The sequence below is a fragment of the Gracilinanus agilis genome, chromosome 1, assembly GCF_016433145.1.
Source record: "Gracilinanus agilis isolate LMUSP501 chromosome 1, AgileGrace, whole genome shotgun sequence".
Classification (NCBI taxonomy): Eukaryota; Metazoa; Chordata; class Mammalia; order Didelphimorphia; family Didelphidae; genus Gracilinanus; species Gracilinanus agilis.
In genome coordinates this window covers 441,601,983-441,628,478 of record NC_058130.1, presented here as the reverse complement: position 1 = coordinate 441,628,478, position 26,496 = coordinate 441,601,983, and the positions used below count along the sequence as shown (strand labels likewise).

The 26,496-nt window shown below is 32.9% G+C and overlaps 1 protein-coding gene across 1 annotated transcript in view; it reads left to right on the top strand.

Moving 5' to 3' along the window:
• The window catches only part of CTNND2 (catenin delta 2), a 974,829-nt gene that overhangs the window by 496,622 nt on the left and 451,711 nt on the right, over positions 1 to 26,496 (top strand). The window contains exons 7-8 of the mRNA XM_044665508.1: positions 446 to 640; positions 16,614 to 16,866. Coding sequence (XP_044521443.1) covers positions 446 to 640; positions 16,614 to 16,866 — 448 coding nt within the window. The remainder of the gene's footprint in view (positions 1 to 445; positions 641 to 16,613; positions 16,867 to 26,496) is intronic.

Sequence of the window (26,496 nt, the reverse complement as noted above, 5' to 3'; positions counted from 1 at the left end):
GATGATTTACTTTTGTCATTAATGCATTTATACATCACCTGAAGTTTGTGGTAAATTTTGTGTCGGAAATACCCAGAGTGATTAGGAACATATTCTTACCCTTTTGTTTTGTTTTTTTCTTATTCATTCTATTAGTGAGGATTCCAGCTATGTTAGTGAAATTGTGAGAAAGTGTTTTATTGGTTTTGCACAGTAGCCTTATCTTAGAATATTATTTTTCTTGTAGAAAAATCAGGTTTGGGAGCAACAGTAAGACAGCTGAGTGATGCCAATAAGCTGATTAGCTTGACTCGTCGCTGTCATTTCATATTATGTTCTGTGCACTTCAACTATTGTCTTATTTTTTAAAATAAAACCATAAACTTATTTTTAAACATACCTCTGATGAAACCATTCTTTTTCGTCTGGTGTTCGCTTCCTAATTTTTCTGTTTGTTACTTTCCAGCTGGGTCTCGGGCATCATACAGCAGCCAGCACAGCCACCTTGGCTCAGAGTTAAGGGCACTACAGTCTCCTGAACACCACATAGATCCCATTTATGAAGACAGAGTGTATCAGAAGCCCCCTATGAGGAGTCTCAGCCAGAGTCAGGGGGACCCTTTGCAGCCAGCCCATACAGCCACCTATCGCACTAGCACAGGTATGTATTCACTTCAAGGATGACTATTCCAAATAGAATTCTTTTCTGTGTTTTCATGTTAGATGCCTAAATTATTTTTATGCAGCTGACATAAAAAACAAGGAAAATTCTATACATGGACGTATCATAGTCTACCATTATTTAACCACGCAGTGGTAACATGAGAGACAAGGAATTCAATCCATCAGGCACAATTAAACAATTAGACATCTAGCTCTCAGGGCAGTAGTGGAACACTCATGTATTTTGACATTAAATCAACTTAAAGTAGGTGATGTTAAGATTTTTACTCTTGTTAATAATTTACTTATTAAATATGGCTGTTCTAAGAGTAAAATTAAAATGCAGTGCTTTAAAGCATATTGCTTTTACATTTTTATGAGCTACTCTATCATCTTAGAAAGAGTAAAGATGGCAATTTACATATATACTTTGTGTATAGTACCTTTCAAAGTTGCAGGCTCATCTTTTAAATAATAAATTCGTGTAACTAAAGGAATGAACATAATTTGCCTTATGTTAGCAAATGGCCACATATCCAGATTACATAAGACACAAAAGATGAATGCCTTATCTTATGATAAGCATTGAATAATTTGGTTCACTTCTCATTTTCAAATGTATTGGTTGAATAGGGGAGAAATTAATAAGCTAAAATGCAATTTAAATACATATTAATATGATGTATTTTTGAATGTTTATCAAATTTTGATATATTTAGTGATTGAATTGTTTTTTTTTCATAAAATTATCTAATGCTGCATATTGCTATGGAGAGGTCTTAAAACTTGGTATTTTCTGATATTAGTATCTATCTAGATATTTACAATTCAGAGCTCAATGGAGCAGAAAAACAAAAAAATAGTGATTACTCTATTAATTTCCAACATTGACTTTCAATAACAATTGGTGACTATGAACTAAGATGTATATCTTTATAGTTTATAATCTCTAGGGACTTTAATGAAATGCTGGACATGATCAGGAAAATATTCAGCTTAATTTATCACTCTTAAAGTCACATAAGTAAATTAAATTTTACATGGGTAAATTTTATTCTTTCTTTGAAAGATCAGTAGAAAAGCTTCTATTTATTATGTTGCTTTTCACAAACATAACATCAAAATGCTTTTTCATGTATCAGTGCTGGTTAGTAGCAGTGAAAAATTGCTAGGATACCATCATTAATATTTTTCAAGGCTTCTCCCCAGTCTTCCTCTGGAAATGTGGAATAACTTTGAATTACCCCCAAATGATTTGGATTCAGGAAACTTGCAGCTTTCCATAGATTGTCTTCTGTTAGTGTCACTTGACTTACAACTAAACCAAGAACCGCAAAGAGGATAATATAAACATATCCACTCTCTTCTCCTAAACTGGATGCCTGATGCAATACACAAATAAAATTTAATTCATACTTTCAGTATTTTCTCAATATCAATCAGTATTCTTTTGAGAAAAACAGAATTGCTTACCTTCAGATTTTCTGTCTCAAAAATATTTCAGTACCCAAGTGGATGTACATTAATTCCATCCTAAAAACCCAAGAGTATCCTGATTTTTATCTTGAATATGGGATTAGAGAAGAAAGGTGCCTAACTAGAATGATTCTTAAGCCAATCAACTCTCATGCAGCTAACTATATAACCCCATTATAGTAAATTCAAAGCAACAAGTATTTTTAGAACACATCATTTCCCTTGCATTGTTTTAGACACTATGAGAAATCCAAAGAAAGTAGAAGGCACACCCCAAAAAAGGAGTAGGCACAATTACTAGATTTAATTGGGAAAATAATATGTATATGCATAAAAAAGAGAAAATATTTGCAATGTTTTTGGACTTATAGACTAATTTATAAGCAAATATAAAGCAGTATGTTATTTAATTTACTTGGGTGTTTGAAAGATATTCACACTGCCTTCTAAAGTGAGCCTGAAAATAATGTTGAATTTGGATTGGCTGAAAGGAAAACCCATTCACGTACATACTAGACAGGGAGAACTACAGCATGAGTGAAAATACGAGGTAGAATGCAGCAAGGAGGAATAAATGGGCTAGTAAGGAGAGTGGCCTTGATAAAAGAAACTATTAAGGTGACATCCTTAAAGAACAGACAAGTAATAAATTAGTTTATTTGATTAAACTGGATTTACTTGAAAGGTGATTTGCCAATTTAAATGAAAAAGTAAGAACTGATCTGGTAGACTTCCAAAAATCAATCTTCTCTCATCCATATATATTCTCTAATCTCAAGATGATTTTATCTAATACTACATTTTAGATATTGCAAATTAGTTTTAAAGTTATTTAAAGGAACAATTAAAGTACAATCTTCCACAAAATTATTATAATTTTTTTTATAGTCAAGTAAATTTTTGATAATTTGCTGCTTGACTCCTGCATCAAAGTATTTTAAGAGGGATAGCTGTGGTGAAGAGAAAAATGTAAAATAGTATTATAGCACTAAGAGTTTTTCATTAAACTTCAATAGTGATAGTGTTTCACAATTACAGGAGGGATCACTCACACCACAGATCTACCTGTGCCTATACCTTAAAGGGCAAATGAAGCAGACCAATGAAAAATCCCAAGCTCTTTTCTTAGGACCACAGGACTTGAAATTTTCTGTCATCACTAAAATTTATGGCATCAATGTTGTGGGCAAACTTGTACCTTCAACCTCTCAAGATGCCATGGGAAAGGAAATGTACCCATCTGGGAGTTTTTTCAGATTAAAAAAAAAAAGATCTGGTCTGTTTTGGCTATGCAGCAAATTGAAAGAGGTTATTCTCACGCATAAGGAATAGAAAATGTATTATTCCAGAAGCCAATCCTAGATAACCTGGGCATATAAACAGTCCCATTATTTTCTTTTTTCTAAACCTTTACCTTCCATTTTAGAATCAATATGGTGTATTGGTTCCCAAGCAGAAGAGCAATTGTGGTTAAGTGACTGGTCAATTGTCACACAGCTGGGAAATGTCTGAAATTAGATTTGAACCCGGAACCTTCAATCTGTAGACCTGAATCTCAGTCCACTAAGCCATCTAGCTGTTCTCCCACTCCCCATTACATTCTTACAACAATACTTACAACATTAGATTTTTTAAAATAGGATAAAATTCTTTTCTAAATATATCTGATATCCATAGTCAAATTACTGTTTGTATGACTTGCATTTTAAAAAAAAATACTGTGAGGAAGGGATGGGAAGCATGGAAATATAAGGTTTCCTGAGAATTTTGATTTCTTTAGCTCTTTACTCTCTAGACTCACATAATTCCTATAATACTAATAAATAAACATAAGAACTCACCTTCATTCATCAACAAAAAAAAGTCCAGATTCCTTGGGTAAATTGATTTGGAAATAGAAGTTCTTGGCATTAATGCTAGACTCTGCTGCATATTATACTTTTGATATTGTGAGTCTGACTCATTTAACATTGTAAAGCTGGATTAGATGACCATAAAAACTCTCCACTAGCTCTGAACACTGATGCACCAGCTATGAAGTCTATGTTTCTATGGATTATGAGACCAAGTAAATATATTTAGGAAAGAAAAAAAAATGAAGCATAGACCTTGGCAATTTTTTTATTCAAGTATCAGATAGCCCAGAATAGAATTCATTTCCTATAAGTAACACTTAGTCCTTAGTTATTGACTCATTATGTTTTTTTGTTTCATACAATGAATGCCATGCTGTTACAACATCTGCAATTTAGTAAGACCTATTCATAAGTGATAATGTATCACACTGCATGTGAAATTAAGAGTTATGTGGAGAAAACCAGAAAGGGAGAGACATGCTTCTCAATAGAAGCTAGATAGACTCTAAAGTGCTTACACAAAGGATGCTTGTAGGACTCAATAACCTTAGACAATTAATCTTCCAATAATTAAATGAGTATGACTGAATAAGTTTTAAGTTATTGTTATTTCTGGTTTTGTTAATATCTGCTGACCAAGACACTCAGACTGTTTAGGATAATGTGAAATAGGACAAGTAAACTTAATATAAACAAGTTCAATAAGCTAAAATGCGACATTGACTAATCACCTTACAAAAATTCTGCATTTTTCTCATAACTTGCTGATTGATTTTAAACTTTTTTCAAGAGCTATATTAAAAGCAAATGAAGACTTCATAACATTTGCATAAATTAGAATGAATGAGAAAAAAAACTAGCCAAGGATGACTTTTTTCTTGGGTACACATATATAAATATATACAAAGCAGAAAAGATGCTATCTATGTAGTATTAAGAGTTTCAAGTACATATCACAGGAAGTACTTGTTTAGTACAAAAAGATACTTTATAAAATGGAATTTTCAAAGCTATACGTATAATATTAGTACCAATCCCAGTTCCATGTACTTGTAAATATGAGGTAGTTGTATATGGATACCATTAAAATCTGAAATTCTATTAGCTAAGACAAAAATTCTGAGTTTAAAAATTGTATTAACATGTAATCTGGAAAAATTTTAAATTAAAAAATTGTCTAGGTTTTATTGGCTCAGTCCTACAAGCTTTATTAAATCTGCCTGTTAACTTTTATGAATTAGGAGTATTCCCTTTAATTATATAAGGTGTAATATCTTAAATCTCTTTTTAAAATATATTAAATATTTTAAAAATCCATACTTGCAAATCACCTTTTGGTGTTTATGAACATGTAATAATTTAGAATATTATATTGTATATTTTAGGGACTTCAGTTTCTGTGTAGAATATCAATAATATTCAGAAATCCTAAGGAGAATAATATTTATTTCTAAATATTAGAGTATATAGTGTTCCCAAGCTAATTGTGAAATACGATTTCCTTTACAATTGGGTGAAATTTAAATTACAAATATTTTCTTTAAATCATGTTGAGTAATCAAAAGATTAATTTAAGACAATTGAGAAACAAAAGATAGATTAAGATAAATATCTACTATTCACAAAACAACTTACTGGGCATTTAAGACTATCTGAGCCAAAGGGTGGAATGAATGATATAAATACCCAGGCAGTTTTTGGTTCCAAAGTTAAGAAAAAAAATATTGAAGTATTATTCTTTAATATTTTTTAAAGTCTACAAATCTTCCTTTTTACTAGACATTTTGGATATTTATTAACCAAATAAATTATTGTTTGTTTCTTGCCTATAATTTCTATAGAGCTGCTAAATCCAGAATAATATAATAAAATTTATTATAGAGAAATTATTTCAGAGCTTCCCTGTAGTCCTTATTAGTTTGCTTGGCTGTTTTCAGCAGAATGCTAATTAGCACTCCAACACAGATTTAATCTAAAATGTAATGATAAGCTACCTGTTCTACCTGGATATTTGCCTTTATGCCAACAGTAAGATACAACTCCACAGTCTGCTGGCATTGCAAAGATCTTTAATGATGAATTTAAAATGGTTTTGATATAAGGTAAATAACTTGGTTAATCAAAAGTGCACAATAATATGGAGGGAGCCCCATAACAAAGGACTTATAGAAGCTTCGTTACAAATACATAAATGCCTTTCTGAAGTTGAAGGAAATTAACATAGAATGCTAATGGAAACCTGTTGAAAACATTCAGTTTATATTTATTGTCCAGGAACCTCTCCTTGTAAACAGTATGAATAAGAAAAAATAAGGGTATTGTTTCACAATTCATCACATTCAATTAGTATTGTAAAAAGGAACTGCTGAAGGCTTTTTAATTGGAATCCATCCCAAGTTCGCTGGAATCCTTTGATATAGTGTCAATGCAATGTAATATATGTCATTCCAAAGTTGCAAATTAAAGGATATCTCTATTCCAAGAAGTTAGGAGGACCATTAATGAATATAAGCAATTTACATTATGGTCCAAGCTTCAAAAATAAAAGATCACTTCTGTAGTTCTTATCATGGCCTATGGAATTTAAGTCATTCTGGATGAAGGAAAATTCAGTGTACAATAAATGCTAGAGAAACAATTGAGTATATCATTGGATGTCCCTTGGATACAGCAGATAAGATATTTGCTGTTTTTGGCAATTGTCATTTATTAGATAGAAGCCTGACCCCACAGCTAGGAAACATTGCTACCAAGTCCTTGTTCTGTCACTTCCAGAATGTGCCACCCTGAGCATTTGATCTCTCAGTGTACTAAGAGCCTTTTTGAAACTATAAGCTGCAAAGGATGTACTCAGGGATAGAGGAAATTCTCTCACCTGAGAGTTCCCCATAGAAATGAAATCCCAGAGCCAATCCATACTTCTGTCTCTATATTTTCTCAAATGAAATAATGAACAGCAGTTAGCTGGTTAGGGTAGACAGAGATCAATAGATTAATTTAGTATTACAAGGAATAAATTGGGAATAATTGTGGAAATAACCAAAGAAAGATGCACAGGAATATAACCAGGACAACATAAGCAAATCTTCACCCTCAGATGCACATTTTTTGCCACATGACAAAAATTAATGCTCAGTCAGTAGGACTTATTGCATTACCTATTTGATTTGTCACAAATACTACAAAAACTTAGAAAAAATACAAACAGCAGAACATTTTTGTTTCCTTTTAAAGCTTTGCTTTTAAACTACCAGACTCTACCTGATGCACACACTGCCTGACTTTTAATAATTGAACAAATTCACACATTTAAGAAAGGCCCTGTGGCACAAAGGACAGTGCTCTGGACCAAGAATCAGTAGGCCTATATTCTTTCTCTTGGGCAAGGCATTTATCCTCTCTGAATTTCAAGATTTCTTTTTTTTTGGTAATCTGTAGTTTTATCTTTCTTACCAGTATCATAAAGGTTTTATTGGAATCAAATGAGAAAAGTGAAAACACTATGAAATTTAACTTTCTAATGTCTTTCCTTTTCTCTCTTTTCTTCCTATGAGTCAATCTGACCTTAGGCAAATCATTAAACTCTTATTTTAAGTTTCCTCATTGACAAAATGAAAATAATACATGTATTACATACCCAAAAAGATCACTGTGAAGAAGGCATGATTTTTAGCATAAGCATATATCATTTTTTATGTTTTGCAGTTAGATACGATTGAATATATCCATAGGCTAACATCTCATTTTTTTAGAAGAAACTAAAGGCTAGAAAGGTTTACTGTTTGCCCAAGGTCAAATGGATAATGATAGGTAGCAGAGCTAGGATTTAAAACTAGTCTAACTCCAGAGCCAGTGATCTTTGCACTAAATCATGCAGCTTTTTATATTAATTTCTAAATAATTAAGACTTCACAGATTGTCTAGTATTTAGACACAGCAAACCATAAGAAACCACCTTAAAATGATTGTTGGAGGTGCCAATTAGGGAAAAAAATCTAAATTTTAATATGAATTTTTAAATGCCTTTTTATCTGCTTTTCTATTATAGAGAGCTAAGAAATATCCTTAGATTTCCATTTTAGGACCTTAGACCCTCCCACTTGACTTTGCACCTTTCTTTCTTTTTTTTAAACCCTTACCTTCCATCTTAGAATCAATACTGTGTCTTGGTTCCAAGACAGAAGAGCAGTAATGGCTAGGCAATGAGAGTTAAGTGACTTCTCCACAATCAAATAGCTAGGAAGTGTCAGAAATCAAATTTCAACCCCAAACCTCTGTCTCTAGGCCTGACTCTCAATCCACTGAGCCACTTAGCTGCCCCTGCCTTTATATCTTTCTATGACATTTGAATGGTTCCATTCATTTGTTTTCTTCTGGGTTTCAAGATTTCATTCTAGTTTGGGAAATTTAGAATTCTTATTTTATTCTCTTATATATACACTGGTCTAGTTCTTTAGTCCTTATGGAAATTCTCCTTCTGTGATAACATATACCCTAATTTATCTAGTCCCCTACTTTTAAAAAGAGGATTTGAATGCGTATTTTTCTGGTTGAATCAAAGGATATATAAATATAAAACATGAGAAATATATAAATGAAAAGGAGAAAGTTGAAGAAATAGAATATAAGTGACTTGCCCAAGAGCTATTTCAAGGAAAAACTGAAATTAAAATTCAGCTCTCATGAAAGTCAGCACATTATTTTTCCCTACTGTATCAGAATACTCCACTAAATTATAGATGTATACTAGAGAAATTCATATTATACTTTGCATTCCTTGGTTGTAATTTTTATGTTTCCATGAACTTATCTCATCTCTGTTTCCATAATGAACAGTTTATGTGTGTGTGTATATATATACACACACACACACACACACACACACACACACACAAGTAATTGCTTTTTGAATAGCTTCCATTACTGTTTTCATAATGAACAATTATATGATGGTGGTATATTTCCACAAAACTTAACTAATTATATGACCAAATAGTTGATGGCATCACTAGTCATTTTTTCTGAACTGAAATTCCATGTAAAAAAACATAGTCACAGTTTACTCTCTTTATTTAATAATCTTTATATCATGTAGACCTCATCAAGAGGCTGAATTTTTAATCCCTTATGAAATGAAAATTCTTACTGTTCTCTATTTTTCCACAATTTTTTATGCTTTTTTGAAGACCAGGCCTAGACCATGAAAAATGTGTGATGAGTTTTTGAAGATCTTTGTCACTTCAACTTTCATTGTCAAGAAGGCTTATTTACATAATAGTTGTAGTAATGAAGATAATCAAATGGTGAAAATATGTTATGGTTCCTCCTGATATCCTTATTTAAAGGCCCACCTTATGCATGATCCTTGCTATATCATTCCATATATTTTAATATAATAGGGAAGGGAAGAAGTGTAAATGTTGCTTAAGCCTGGAAAGTTGGAAGTCCCCTTTTCATGTCTCTTCTTGACTTTAAATTTTGAAAATTATAAACAAACTTGAAATAATGTTTTCAGTAAAATAGTGAGATAAGATCCATCTTTCCAGAAGTGCCTTTTGATTGGCTTTCTTTTTAATCATGTAATTAGCCATTTAGATAAAAATGGAGATAAGCCAAGATCATCTACTTTTTTCAGAAATTTGAATATTAAGATGATAAAGAGCAAAGAACAGTTATAAGATTTGTTTAAAGTAAATATGTGGATGGAAAATAAATTCATATTCTTATTACTAAGTTTTCATATTAATTTATATAAAGATGCCATTTACATTTTCCTTAAATCCCAATAACCATTTTTGGATCATCTAAAAGTAACAGAGCCCAAATATGTTACCTAATAGACAATGGAACAACCTTGATATGCCTTTTGAATCCTAAGCCATCTTATTTTTCTTGATTCCAGAAAGAATGTAAACACATATAGACACATATACATATGTACATTACAATAATAAATGAATGAAATATGTTCAAATGTATGTAAAATGCAAACAGGCCTTGCATCCGTGATGTCAGTGGTGTTTGGACCATCCCTTCCAACAATATGGCTATGTACTTTCTTTGTAGCTTAAAGCCTTACAGAGTTACCTAGAACCTCTTAGCCAACAGGCTAAGACAGGAGCACATCTTCCTGCATCAAAGACAGTTCTCTATCTAGTATGCCACAATGAATTATGTGCATATATCCAACTATTTATAAATCATCAGTTATATAGATTTAGGGCTGGAAGGAACCTCAGAGGCCTGGCATGGTGGGAAAAAAAGCTATTCATGGACTTAAGAAGCCTTGGACCTGAGCACCATCAAAACCACTATCATTGTTCTGGCAAATCTCTCAGACTCTAAGTTTCAGAGAAGGTTCTAACCTTTATTGTTCAAGAGAAATTCCTCCTTGGGACTTTTCTATTTCAATGAAATCACATATTCTGTCCTGCTACCTAGCTATATATAATGTATCATTTTTATTGATATACTTACGATACGTAAAATAGACTTGATGTCATTTAAAAATCTTTCTGCCCCTATAATCTATTTCCTTAGCATTATTTTTTGAGTTAAGTGACCAAATTCCTAAAATAATAAAATGTATTTAATTCCTTAGCATTACTTGAAAGTATTCTAATAGCTAAATTTCTATAAATTTCCCTGTTGCTCATAGCTAGTCTAATATTCAATCAATAACCTACCATTATTGAGTAGGACTTTCCACATTTTTAAAGTATATTCTCTCTTTCTAATATAGTTATGAACCATAATTTAAAGAATGTAACACCACCTTTCCCTAATTTCCTTTTGATTTATAGTTGTAAAGAAGGTAAAAATATATTTTATAGAGGGCTGTTGAAAAAAAGGCAGCAGTTGTTTTCCTAGTGAAGAGCTTGCTGTTTTAATATCTAGAAAGAAAGAGAGTTAACAAAGATTTATCAAATATAAAAGGAAAGGTATATTTGAAGAAAAGAAAAAGAGAAGGCAGATATTTATAGTGGTGAATAAAGACCATCCATCTAAAATGTAGGTATGTATATATGATGAATATTTAAGGAACAATTTTAAAAAGACAAGAGAAATTTGGGTAAGAATACATAGAATTCAAATAGGACCAAATGTATTGAAGAGTGAAAATTAAACAAAAAGGTTCTTGTAAAAGAAAAAAAAAGTAACAGTCCTCAGCAATGAAGCATATTTTCATAGCATAAACAGTCCAAACCAAGTGACAATGGGAAAGCTACCGTTTGTTTCTAATATTCCTCATTTCTTTTTATGTTTTTCTAAAACTCCCTAGTTCTATATATTTTATTCAGTTTGAGATGTCTTGTGATCTCAACATTATTGTCTTCTTTATTTGCATATAATCATCTTTTATTTTTTATCTTTCTGGCTTTCTGTGTGCATTAACCGATATTTGTGTAATTCATTATTTTAACTACACTATGAATATTAAAAAGCCATTTTGAATTCTTGTCTGAAAAAGGAATCTACTATTCTCCCTCCAGCTTTCTCTTTAATCCCTGACCTTATTTGTAGGTAACATCCATAAATGCTTCCTTCTGACATTGATAGCATTTATATTTGTCATTATTATTTTTGATCAGGAAGTATTCTATTGTTATGGGAAATCCCTTTCACTGAAATATCAATTGTCTTCAAGCTCTTGTCCTTTAGATTTGCCTGAGGTACTGGGACATTAGATATATTGCCCATGGTTGCAGATAGTATGTATCAGAGGCAGGTCTTAAACAGAGACCTTTCTGACTCCAGGGATGGTCCTCTATATCCCATGTTGCCTCTCAGTTAAAAAAAAAATGGGTTCTGAAATAATCCCTTCAGCATACTACTCATCATACCCCCCCTACAATAATCCTGATTCATTGATATAACCTGAAAGGAAGTTGTATGACCACTTACTAATTGTATAATCTTGGCATATTTTCTAAATATAGTGGTTTATAGAATCAAAATTATTGATGAGTATATAATTTGTTCTATCTATTGTCCAGTTCTGAAATGTGATGAGACTAGATTTTTCAACTAGAGTCATTCATTTATTTTTGGAATAAATAAATACACACACACACACACATTGTGTGTGTGTGTGTGTGTGTGTGTGTGTGTGTGTGTGGCCTGAGGCCCTTAAGTAGTGTATCTTTCCTCCATCAATCCTCCAAATTCTCCAGAAGTTCTGGAAAATGTTATATACTTAAATGACATTGACAATCAGGGCTTTGAACTTAGACTACATCTTGAATACTGAATTTTTTTCCTGATTCAACTTTTACATTTCTTCTTGCTCATACTTGTTTTTTTAAAATAAAGTCAAAAGTAAGTCCTTCCTGTGATGCTGGTTTTATAACTTGCCCTTCACCATTTAATAAATTAGAAACTATTGCCTTTTTAACCCCTTCATATTTTTAAGGAGTGTTATTCTATTATTTCTTTTTCGATCCTTCCTTAGATAATTGGATCCCCATTCTCTGCTTTAACTTTCTGGTATAACCCCCTTAAAAGTCATTAATATTGTTCTGTAGCTCTCCCTGGTAATTCAATCTAGCTTCTGCTCTGTGTGTGTATGCATGTGTGTGTGTGTCTGTGTATCTATGTTCACTGGTGTTCCAGTTCTTTATGTATTTTGTTCAGTAAATGAAGTTTTTCCTACTACTTGCTTTCTTTCTGTATAGAAATGGGTTTGCCCTATATTTTTATATTAGTTCATAACATTCCTTCGCTTACATCTGCTTCTCCAAGATATTGCCATTTAATTCCACAAATGTTGAAAACCATGTGATTTGCCTATTTTTAATTGTTTTGTTCATCCTTTCGACTTAGAATTCTACATGTCCAGTTCCTCCGTATTTGCAAGTATTTAGTTCAGAGAAGTTATCCTTTCCCTCCGCTTTTTTAACCAGGAATTTGTGCCATACTAAGAACAAGACAAATCGAACATCATTTATCAAGCATCAGAGTGCCAAGTGCTGTGCTAAGTCATGATGATACAAAGAAAGGCCAAACAAACAAATGAACAAGTCCCTGCTCTCAAAAAGCTCACCATGTAATGGAGGAGATAAGATGCAAACAGCTATGTATGGACAAGCTCTATATGAAATAAGTCAAAGATAATCTGAGATAACACATATGACAGTTTATAAGTTGTTTTGATTTTCTAGCAGATGGTTAGCTAACAAATATAGCAGCATTAAGAAACACAGAGGGATCCTTGCCAATATCACAAATGCAGTTTAGCACTGCAAGAAAGATCAGAATTTCAGAATATCTCAAAGGACCTAGCAAATCGTGTATGTATTATCTTCTCTGATATTTCTCAGCCTAAATGCAAATATGTACACCTTTTGTTTTTTAAGACTAAGCTTCCTTGCCTTTCTGTTTTGAGCAATTTACACACTTCTAGATTTACATGAATAAACAATTACAGTGGAATCTCAAGTTTTAGTTGAACATATTTCAGCCATGGCAGCTAATCAAATGAGAGACAGCTAGGAGTTCAGAAAGTCTGCCTCAAAGTCTTATGCCCAGGCACATATGAGATGGATAATATACACAAGGTCCCCCTCAAGACCTGTCTTTAAGACTTAGTTATAGACAAGTTGCTGATCAGAATTAATGGGGCAAGTTTCCAGACCAAGAATTTATCTACTTGTGAAATTACATCGGTCTGGACCAGAAATATAAAAAAAGAACCCAACCAAATAGAATCATAGCCCTTAATGAAGATTTTTGCATCTTATATGACCTTAGGAATAGGAGTATACCTCTATTTATACAATAGATACATTCATAGAATTGACATTTGTGGCATATATATGTGTGCTCTTTAGAAAAGCATATTTATTTGCAAGATACTGTGATCATTTTATAGAAGCTACAAATGTGAAGAAAACAGTTTTAGCCTTCAAAAAGCTTAAAATTTATTCCACAATTCATTAATCCAATAATATAATATAATTCTAAATCCAATATTATAATAACATGTAATCATATGTTCCTATTAAAAGGAACCCTTTCATTATAAAAGTGGCATGGCATGTAGCAGATATAGCACCAAACTCGGAATATGGAAAAATGTGTTCATATCCTGATTAAATACTTAACTAGCAGAATTGTCATAGGCAAGTCATATAACTTTTCAGGGCCTCATTTTTCTCATTTGTAAAATAAGGATAATTATAATTATACTACCTACCTCACAGGGTTGTTGTGAGGAAAATATTTTGCCAATCATAAGATATTCTATATATTTTTATGAAGCATCATTTTTATAAAGAAAAATTGTAATAATAATAATCCCTTGAATGCTGATAAAGCTTTTCCCCTAAAAATTTAGCATGACTGAATAAACAATAATATAAGTATGCAATATGTCCCTATTTTGCCTTTGGTTTGCTGGCTAGCTTATCTTGGTTTTCTTAAAAATTGAGCTGTTGTCTAGCTGCCTTTTTTTTTTAGTCCTAACAAATTAAATTTAGACTCTCCTGTTATTGTAAACTCTCATTATTATTTACATTCTCTAAAAATTATAATACTCATTACTAGTACAATTTACAAATGCACTAACTATATGATATGTCAGAAAATAGTATTATGGGGGTAAAATAAGTCTCTAAATAAAGTCATGTAGTAATAAATAACAGAACATACCAACAAACTTTTATTGGTCCAAACAAATTACTTCGAGATATAAAATGTAAAATAACTCTTGCTTACTTAATTAAATGGTACCCCCAAGGACGGTAAGAAAGACAGCTTTTCTTCTTAAACATGTTTTATAGCTTTTGCTTTGGCACTGCAATATTTATTTTTCCTTTTTGGAAATTCCTGAGCTGATGCAAAAGATGTGGCAGGAAGTAGTTATACTTCTTTCTACTTGCAGACTCATCCTCAGGATGTGAATCTGTTTTGTTCTTTCCTTTTCACCTTTATATCGTCTGGACTGAACCTCCCTAAATATCACACCATAGTTTTGTCATTGTAACATAGTTTCATTTGTGTTTTAATTTGATGCATGTTCCTAATAATCAAAGGAGAGAACAACAAGCTTTGGCCAATCATCTTTAGCAGGTGACACTACTTAGCATTTCATGGAAGTCAGGCATGATTTATAACGGGGTTTTAACGACACTGTAATATAACTACCTGACTATAATTGATCTCGTCTTGACACTGACTTTAATTTGGCTACCTAGGAAGCCAGAAAGTAAATGTGTTGTCTATCTTAATGATACTAAGAACCGTGATGTACTTTGGCAGTGAATAGACTTATCAGACATGGTTTAGATGAAAGTGGCCACTTTCTTCTTATAAATGGAGAAAAAGTAACATTACTATGCCATTCTGACCTCATTTTAAAAATATTCAGAGACCCTGTTTACTAATTTAATTTTAGTTAATATTTTTTCATAGAATACCCTTAATTAAAGTAGATATGTAAGAAGCAATGTAGTTTATAGGGAAAATATCTAAAACTATAAGGGGAAATGCTAAAACATTAAATAGAAGAGTTAAAAAACAAAATAGTCAATTCATCATTTTATTTATGTAAGATCTTGTTTGAATGATTACCCTCCCTTCATCAGTCCTATGGACTGTATTAATAGGGTAATTTGGAACAAGTCTGTGTGGGGGGGAAAGAAATAGAACTTTTACAAAAATTTTGTAGCAGTGATTCAATTATATTCGCTGTGGAGTGTACAATATGTACAATATGGTATATAAGATACAACAAAATGGGTTTGAATCCTGTGGGTGGGTCTGCAAGTAAAGGGAAGCACAGCTACTTCCTGCTACATCTTTCACATCAGCTCAGGGATTTCCAAAAAGGAACAATGAATATTGCAGTGCCAAAGCCAAAGTTATAAAGCATGTTTAAGAAAAATATATATCTTTTAGTGGTATGATATTTCTTTATATATTATTAATTCTTACAAGTATTTGCTATCACTCCCTTCTACTTCTCCACCAAGATAACAATATTTTAAAACTGAAAAATACAATCCTTGTTCCAAATATGCATAGGCCAACAAAACAAAATTGCCACATGGACCGTGTTCAAAAATGTCCATTATCCTATTAATCTTGAAAATACCAACTCCCCCACCCTAATTTGTAACTATTTTAAGTGTGAAATTTAGAATCTTAATAGGTTATGTCTTAACATTTTTTTACAGGCAAGTGAATTTCCCACTTGGACTTACTCAAAAGGAGACAACAAGAGGGGAGGGTTTCCCTCTTCCACTACCTCCCCCCACACACACCCCAACTTGTTTCTTTCATAGCCTAGTTTTATGGTGATTGTTCATGGTTCTTTACAAGATATTAAAGCAATTTATATCATATTTTAGTTTTGTAAACATTTTCCATTTCCCTTAAGTCACCACCTGTTGGATACTTAATGCCCAGGGATGAAGAATTTCCCCCTCTCAGTTGCTACGTTTATTATTTAGTGCCTCATTAATTAAAATTGTACTGGATAATATTAGACTAATTGATTTCAAATATGACAGTTTCTTTTTTTTATTTTTTTCAAACCCCTTTTTTTATGTGTGTATTTTTTCCTCTGCCTAGACCTGGTTAACCATTTCTGTGAACAGGTCCTCAATTTTTTACTTTGTCCCTACTTTCCTGTCGTAGCCCCATCTTCCCCTGGTGTCGACTCCGTACCCTTACAGCGCACAGGCAGTCAGCACGGCACACAGAACGCAGCATCGACCTTCCAGAGGGCCAGTTACGCTGCAGGCCCAGCCTCCAATTACGCAGACCCCTACCGACAGCTGCAGTATTGTCCTTCTGTCGAGTCACCATACAGCAAATCTGGGCCTGCCATTCCACCTGAAGGGACTTTGGCTAGGTCACCTTCCATTGATAGCATTCAGAAAGATCCCAGGTGGGTGAAAACTTCTTTTATTTTTTTCTTACATTAGATAGCACAAATAAAAAAGGTTTCTGACTTTTGTGTATATTATTACTTTTTACTTGTGTTTTAAAAGTATTGATTTATTTTGTTCTATGGCTCAATGGTTAGGTTATATATATATATATATATATAGTCTAGAATGTTTAGAAAATTTGCCTATGGAATCTACTGTCCTTCAGAATAAAACTTAAAAGGAAAACTAGTATTATGCTCAGAATTTCTAACTATGCATTCCTTTTGAGCTAGTAATAAGAAAAAGAACCTTTCTGCCTGATATAATGGTAGGAGATACTGGTTGGTTGCATTCGAGGACCTGGTCTCACATGTTAGATGTTTACATTAATTGATTCATAAGATCTCCCTCCCCTTTTTTAAAAGTGGATTCTTTTGTGGCCCTCAGTGAGTTTCCTGTCATGATTTAGCTGAAGAATTATAGTAGCATAGTGAAAACCAAGGCAATTCTGATTATTTACTCTAGTGCTTTCAAACCTCCGCAGCCGACAGCAAATCTCAAGGATTAAATTGTCAGAGTTTAATAAAACCATGAAAAATATTCATTAAAGAAGTTGTCGTTAATAGGTTCTTCTTTTCCCCAACAATAGTAGCAAAGCAACCAGTAATGCTTCCCTTCCAAAGTTGAAATTGTTTTGTTGTATAGTTAAACAATGTTTTATTCATATTCTCTTGATTTATGCAGATAGAGGTACCATAAATATATGTCTCCATCTGTGAATACTATAGCTATGTCACATTTCCAGTATTTTTATGGAAAGGCATGTGGTTTGAGTATATGAGAGTATATACTTAAAATTCATGCAAAGAAAATTTAACTGATAGAACATAGGAGTGCAGATGTACTGTGATGTGGAGTTTGCATATATTTCATACAGAAAGAGATCATATCCAGGAGCGTGCAAATGTTAAAATGGTTAATTTTATGGCCTGCTTTGAGATAGCTACTTGAGCACCATTCATACCCACTTTAAAGAAACCATATTAAATTGAATGTTCAATATTACCTTGCCTCTGTTGTGTAATCAAAATAAATGCTGATACCATGAATAATATAAAAGCAATTATTAACCTAATATATGAGGCCCTAAAACTTTAATTTTTCAGCTACAAGCATCAGTCACCACATACTTAGCTCTCAACATGTTAGAAAAACTTAAGTAATATGCCACTAATGGATAAAAAAAAAAACTTTTGTAAAAAAGATCTTTCTCAATCTTGTTTTTGATGTCTTATTCTGATTACCTACAAAAAGGTAAAAATTGGACAGAACTGGAAATGTGAATTTATTGCTATAGGAAATTCCCAGTGAGGAATCAACTTCTATCAATGCAGAAAAGCACTTTCTCTATAACTCATGACTATTTATTATAAGTAGATAGAAAAAGTAAAGAAGCAAAATGAATCTGAATCATCAAGTAGCATCATGAACTATAGTTAGAATAATCATTTCAGAATAAAAAGTCTTAAGAGAAATTAAGATATTTATTGTTTTAAAAAGAAAAATGTTTCATCTTAAATGAAATGAGTTTAAACTATTTTACATCAACTATTGCATAAAAAGAAACCAAATTTCTGAAAAACATATTTCTGCAGTATTATCAGATCACATCTGGAATATTGTATTCAGTTGTACATGCTACATTTTAGTGTAACCTGAGGTTCAAGCCACTCTTCTAGTTACTACCTTTTTGTGGAAATTAAAAGATGGAGAGCAGTCAGTGGATGAGGCCAACTGGGATGTTGAGAAGCATTAGAGTGTGGTCAAGGAGCGGCAATCATGGGACAACTGATTAAGAGATTTTCCTTAAACTCACTTGACAGAATGTAATTCTGTCCAAGAATCTGTCCAATATGAGTCAATATTCATAGCTGAGAAACTGAAGTATCAGGAGTTAATAATTGTTCTATTATTTATGATAATATTTATTTTGAATAAATAACAAAGGGAATGTAATATTAAACATTCAATAGCAACCAAGAGAGTGGCTTGATCCTCAGGTTACACTAAATTATAAAGAGGGAAGTTAAGAAACAAAAACATATTAAGACCTTAAAGTATAAAGATATATTTATACTTTCTTATTATTGATTTTATTCCATCATATTTGGTAGCATCATGAGGTAGCCAAACACAAGAGTATGCTCTATTATTATAAGAGAAATGTCTTATAACACTTGTTCTCAAATTGTATCTTAATAAATGTCTTTGCTTTTTGTGTTCTATGGCTAGAGGTAAACAGATCAAGAGGGGCTCATAGACTATATAATATTAGGAGTAGACATCCCCAGAGTATCTTGTATCAACAGTAGAAGAATCAAGGATGATTCTAAAGTCTTGAATCCAGGGGATTTGGAAGAAAATAATGTTATCCCTTCCATTGCAGGTTAGCTTCTAAAGAGTTGGGTATCAAGCAGTGTTCTATGCTGTACTTAATAAATGCTTCAAATAAAAATAAAAGGTAATTAATTTTTAGTGTGATTATAGGATGAGTTGTATATGAGAGTGTTTATATTCAAGACCCTGAAGTATAAGACATTACATTCAAGATATGCAATAGACTGATTTAAAGAAAAAATTAAAGATAAATTTTGAGGTTCTAAAGTCTGAGGGATCCTGGTGCGCTGAATATTTACTCTGTTTTTTTAAATATATATATGAGGGAAAAGTTGCCACTTCAATATTCCTTAAAATAATTTCATACCTTAGTTTTACGGTAATAGCAGTTGTCTTATTTTTAATCCTTTTTGATTAATCCTCTTTTTTGGATGTTTTTAATTCCTGATACAAACTTCTGAAAAGTAATTTATCAAATGTCAATATGGGAAAATGATTTCACTTCTTACAACTGTGATTTGCTTGTTTCAGTTGAAGTAGAATTAGTTTATTTAAACTAATATCTTTGTTGGAAGCACAAAGGAAAATATAAATATATATTGGTTTTTTTACAAATTTGATCATGGTATAAAAATTGGATTTTAACAATTACTTCATGTAAAATTTTATTATATATTTTTGTTCTTTTGGAAGGACTTTCTATTCTTTTTTTTAAATTTTTTTTTTAATTTTAAACCCTTAACTTCTTGTATTGACTTATAGGTGGAAGAGTGGTAAGGGTAGGCAATGGGGGTCAAGTGACTTGCCCAGAGTCACACAGCTGGGAAGTGTCTCAGGCCGGATTTGAACCTAGGACCTCCTGTCTCTAGGCCTAGCTCTCCATCCACTGAGCTACCCAGCTGCCCCCAGGACTTTCTATTCTAATTATTTAAGGAACTATATTATATATATATATATATATATATAGGTATTTTTATATAACTCTGCTAGATTTATTTTGTTATAGAATGCTTTCACTGATTCTTTTTTTTTAAACCCTTGTACTTCGGTGTATTGTCTCATAGGTGGAAGATTGGTAAGGGTGGGCAATGGGGATCAAGTGACTTGCCCAGGGTCACACAGCTGGGAAGTGGCTGAGGTCGGGTTTGAACCCAGGACCTCCTGTCTCTAGGCCTGGCTCTCACTCCACTGAGCTACCCAGCTGCCCCCTCACTGATTCTTAATTGAAGGAAAGTCACGAAGTTTACCCTGCAGCCCATCATAAGCATGTACTTTCTTTATGAATTACATACTTAGAAAATAAAATATTTTTAAAAATGACAAAGAAAGCAAGACTAAAAAAACCTTACCCTCTCTCTTAGAATCAATATTAAGTATATGCTCCAAGGCTGGAATGGGGTAAGGGTAATTGGGGTTAAGTGGCTTGCCCAGAGTCACAGAGGTAAGAAGTGTCTGAGGTCATATTTGAACTCAGGACCTTCCATCTCTAGGCCTGGTTGTCTATCCACTGAGCCAACTAGCTATTCCAAAGGGAAGATTTTTTAAAACATCTGAGATTACCTTCTATTAACTCTGCATATTTTTTGTAAGTACGAGGTTATTTGCGTGTTGTCTCATTTGGAATATAAGCTCCTTGGGGATAGGAACTGTGTTTTTGACTTCTTTTTTTTATTTTCAGCATTTTACTTATTGCCTGGCACATAGTAAATAATTATTAAGTTCATGATAAATGAATCACTAATACTTTCAGAGGGGCATCATTTTAAAGTAGCTTTTATGTTACTTTATTTGAGATAAACTAACAGATAAAAAAGCAAAATCCGTTTTTTGCCTAGCATTTTCCTTTAGAGGTGAGTTGTATGCCTGAGAATTTACACATCAAATTGTCTTTGCTTACCTGTGAAGAATTAGAAAAAAAAGCTTTCTCAGAGTTTCAGGTCCTTAGACTCCAGAGAGAAAAATCTCTGGGGAGTCTTAAACTCCCAGTAAATTCCTTAGGATGTCTAGGTAACTCCTCCCGCGTTTGTTTTCTTTTGGCAATATTCTTTACAATGTATTCACATATGGAAGATTGTGCTATGATGTAATAAATGGCCTCCATAAGAGAGATCTTTTCCACAAGTCACTACCACTGCAATAGCCATTGAATGTGAGGTAGCACAACTTTACTCTCAGTCTGCCCATCTGGCCACAGGATAAGATAGCCATGAAATTGTATCACTGTATGCAGAAGTTACATTCCTAAATCTTATCTCCAGTGACATCATTTGAAACATACCATATTAATTGATTGACCTTCAATCAGCGATGAGTGATGCTACTTGGACTTAAACTAAAGGTGTTTCATGCTTCCACAAGAAGTTTCATTCTTAAGAAATAAAGAGCATTATCAAGGGTCAGAGAAAGTTGTGTGCTCTTTATGAGTAGCCTAAACATGGAACCAACTAAAAATTCTGATGAAGAATAGTTATTAAGGCTATCACCAAAGAAATATGTGACATAAAAATTAGATAAATATGGCAAAAATAAGGGATGGCAAATAGACATCCAGAATACTCCAGTGATGCCCTTAAAAATGGGTAGAATTCTGGAAGGATTTTTAGGAAGATAGGATGAGAGTCATCCAGGATGGAAAGGCAAAGATGGGATTCAAGCTCAGTCTTTGGAGGGAACATTAAATTGATGAGAATATAGATCTATTTGAGAAGTGACTATTCACACTTCAGGGAAGGAGTGAAATTAGGAGATCTCTAACAGTACATTCAGTCTCTAAATCCTGGGAAGCCTCTGGTGAAGTGTTCTAGCTCCTTCCACTTTAAAATGTGATTGAGGCTATGATTCTGGGACCCTTTCCCCAATATTATTAGCACAGAGTATATAATGGGTAAATAATTATTTGAGAGAGGCAACAATCCTAGTAGATAGTGGGATGGACTTGGATTCAGGAAGACGTGGGCTTGAATCCTGTCTCAACAATTTATTACCAAATTGACCATGAACAAGCCATTTAGTCTTTCTAAATCTTAATTTCTTCAGCTGTGACAATGAACACCTCCTTCACAATCTACTTCTGAGTTTCCAATGAAAAAATAAAGTTCTGTTAAAGCACCTTGTAAATCTTAAAGCTATATATAAATGTGAGCTATTTAACCATAATTGCTTGCTAAAACAAATATTTAAATGCATCACAGTAACTCACTATCCAAAAGATTTCTAGCAATTAAAATGAACAAAAAACAATCATCTGGAATGTTAATTCCATGTTATCCAATGTTAATTCTAACAGATGGGTTTGTGCTGAGCTCTCCATCTTTCTTGCCTATTTCCAAATGCTGTAGGTTAAGCATGGTTCATGAATCAATTGTTTCCCTGCAGGGATAATTGACAGTATAACAGAAATCATATTCACTAGAATAACATAGGCCACAGAATACTTTGTAGAAAAGACAGCATTCGGTATACTTGTCCTCCAAACTTCCCTTTTGTGCGTTTACTCACCTCCATATTTCATTAATATTATTATTACTTGCTATATTTTAGAAAATAAAAGTATGTATTACCAACTTAAAAAATCTCAGTAGATATATATTGAAAGAGTATCTACATATTTATTAGAATGTTAGAGAAGCACCATTTTAAAAAATAAGTGTGGGAACCTTGACAGTTATACTTCTTGGCATAGGTTGGTTCCCCCTACCCTTAACATTAATATGCATCAACATACAGATGTTTTCAAGTAGCTAAAATGGTGCTAAGCAGCAGCATGAAATAGAAGAATCTTGAACTGTATGCCAGAAGACTTATCTCTACTTTTGTTAGGCTCTATTCCTACCTAAAACTAATTAGCTGTTCCTTTGGTCATGTTCCTTCACTTCTCTGGACATTACTGTGTTCACTCTTAAAATAAAATTGACACCTTCCATTTCTATCTTACTATTATATGCATGCTAGTTCTTTATCCAGCCTCCTTTTCTCCTAGCCTTTCATTTTATTTTTTAAGCTCACTAACATATTCAACTATATCCAAAAGAACTTAATTTCTTTTTATCTTCTTAGCACAGAAGTATTCCATTCTTGAAAAATTTATGTATTTACTCATCAAAACAAAATAATTGTGATAAAGGAAGGAGAATGAAACTGTCTAAACTCGTGTCAGTATTTTAATCTTGGTTTTTCAATTTGCTTATACCAGAAACCAATTGTTGATTTTCTTGTAAGTAGGCTCCACTTACTTGCTTAGTTTTCAGCCTTTGATTGATAAGGAATAGTGAGCATTTAAGTACTTGCTTTAGGACAGAATCTTGTGCTGTTTGATGGCCAGTTTGTTACTAGTTAAAATTTCATTTTATTTTCACTGAATGTCTCACAGACATTGGAATTCATTAATTTAACTAAATGAACATTTTTATAATAATAAATTGCATTATTAAATTGAATTATTGCTCATGATACTCTGTCAGCCTGACAAATCAGAGCACTTGAGATATTTATATATTGAAGATGAAGCTTAACACAGGGTAGTACTTGACAGTTTATTTAATTTTCTCAAAATAATACTGACATTTACATATCTCTGGGTTTTACAAAATGTTTTACATATATCATTTGATCCTCACCACGTAATTCAAGGTAGCTACTATTCAGCACCAACTTATAGTTAAAGAAAATGAATATCAGACAAATTAATTTACTTGTTCATAGAAACAGTTGCAGACTATCTGAAACAGAATTTGAACAAGAATCTTTCTGATTTCAAGCTGAGCACAATATCTAAGTCAATCCAATAAACCTGTAAGAACCTACAAAGTCCCAGGCATTATGCTTAGCACTAGGGCTACAATTAATAAAAAGCAAGACATTTCTTGCCCTGGGAGAGCAAAACAACACACAAAAGGAGGCAGGAAAGTGAATGGTGGGGCTCAGGGCCAAAAAGAGGTATCCAGTTCAGAAGCATATTGTTCCATGGAGTGAAACCAAGAAGGGCAGCAGATGTAAAATGGGATGATCTGGGCATCCATTTTCTGCCCACTGTAAAAGAAGTCATTGGCAGGAGTTTGGTATGCCATTGTCTAGCCCTCTGTTCAGAAGAATGAGGAGGCTGAGGAAGGTAGAGTCCATCAAGGCTCGATTCAGCAGCCTGGTGTGAGTTTAGAAGCGATGAGTTTATCCATAGAGGAGCATCCAGTTCAGTGCAATCGAAACTAAACAGGGCAGCAGATGCACCAAGCTAAGATGTCTTTCAAAAAAATAACAACTATAATACCTGACATATTGTCTATTTGGCAAAATGTTTTGCATGCATTATCTCATTCATTTATCCTTCCTTTTCTAAATGATTTGGCATACAACAAGGATTGAGTTTAGAGTCTAGACTAGGTTGAAAAAACACCCATGTTCTTTCCCACAGTCTTTCTCAGGAAGTTTCAATCTACTGTTCCCTGGTCATTTCAGGGCACCTGTTTGTGAAACCAAGATCCTAAAAGTTCCATTAAAATCAATTTTGGAAAGTACTCTAGGCCTTCATACACTAACTGTTTAAGATTTCTGCCATGCAGTAGTGTCACAGTTAAAATTATATTATTTTCAAAGCCTTTGAGGGAGGGCAGCAACTACTTCTGAGTATTGCCTAAGATATAGTTTCTAAGGGAAATACTATTTATTTTTTCAGTGAAATTTTTTATTTATTTGGGGAACACGTGTGTACATGATCAAACTATGGTTTCACACATATAGTGAACTTCTAGATGGAGAAAATCCCTTTAACAATGCTGAGCAGCAATTGATCTACAGCTTATGGTATTAAAATTATTCACCATACTGAGAGATTAAATGATTTCTCATGATCAAATAGACATTATGTTCCAAAAGCCAGATCTGAACATATACTGATAAGCTGGAGGGTATCAAGAAGAGAACAAGGAGAATATCTAGGCTGGGGAAGGACTTGGAATTCATGGTAAATGAGGATTAGTTGAAAGAATGGAGCATGTTTATTTCAAGATAATTATACTTGGCTATTTTCAAATATCTGAAGGGTCTCATGTGGAAGAAGCATTGAACTTATTCCATTTGGTCCCATAAGACAGAATCAGAATCTGTAGAAATTGAAATAAAGCAAATTTAGGTTTGAGGTCAAGAAAAATTTCTTAAAGAAGAGCTTTCTCAAAGTGAAATGGTCTGTAGAGCAGTTGAGGATCCCCCACATTTTAAAAGTCTTCAAAGCTGCAGGTAGAGAGCTCAAACCCAGTCCAAATTTAGCCTCAGATATTTACTTTCTTTGTTATCCTAAGCAAGTCATTTAACCTTTGTCTCAAATCCTTCATCCGTAAAATGGGATGGAAATAATACCTACCTCACAGTGTATAAGGATCAACTGAGATAATAAGTGTAAAGCACTTTGCAAACCTTGAAGTACCATATTAATCCTAATTTTTGTAATTATGAAGATGATGACAGTAATGATGACTTGCTCTTAGCAGGAATGTTATTCAGTGTATGATTTAGACCAGTTGGCCAAAACTTGAAGTCGGTTAAACCTCAAATCCAAATTGTTTCTGAAATTTTGGATCTTCAGAAGCATTATTTAAAAATTAATGATGATATTTTAATAATTTTTTAAATCATAGGGTTCTCATTTCTAGATAAATTATGGGTATGTGATTTATATATTAATGGAATAGCCAACAATCTAATTTTTTTTTACTTAACTGAAATTTCTCCAGCCTCTTTTCAATAAAATCCATCATTCAGTTCCAAACTTCCCCTGAGGTGTATTTCTGTTATTTTATGGGGAGGAAAGAAAAAAAAACAATTTCAATTCAGTTCTACCAACATGTCTTAGTATGCAGTACATTGTGTTAAGCAGTGAGAGAGATATAAAACATGATATCTGTCTTCATAGAATTTAGTCTAATGGGAAAACAGCCACAAGAGAATTAGCAGAGAACTTTCTGAAACACAGTAAGTGAAGACAGGTGTGGATAGTAGTTATCAGGAAGAGATGATGGAATGGTACGTGCCCCTACTTTGAGAAATGTTTTTCTCCCTTTATTTTTTCTTTTTTTTTAAATGACTTTGTTAAAAAGGAAAAGACTATGTATGTCTCCTTACCATACAGGAGGGAAGTGTGTTTGTAGTTCATGAGCTGGCCTGACTTTGACGGGCAACAGGAACTTCCATCATCTGTTCCAATTTTGATTGGCTTGGTTTGATATTCCTATAGCAACTCAATGACTTTCTTTGGGGAGGAG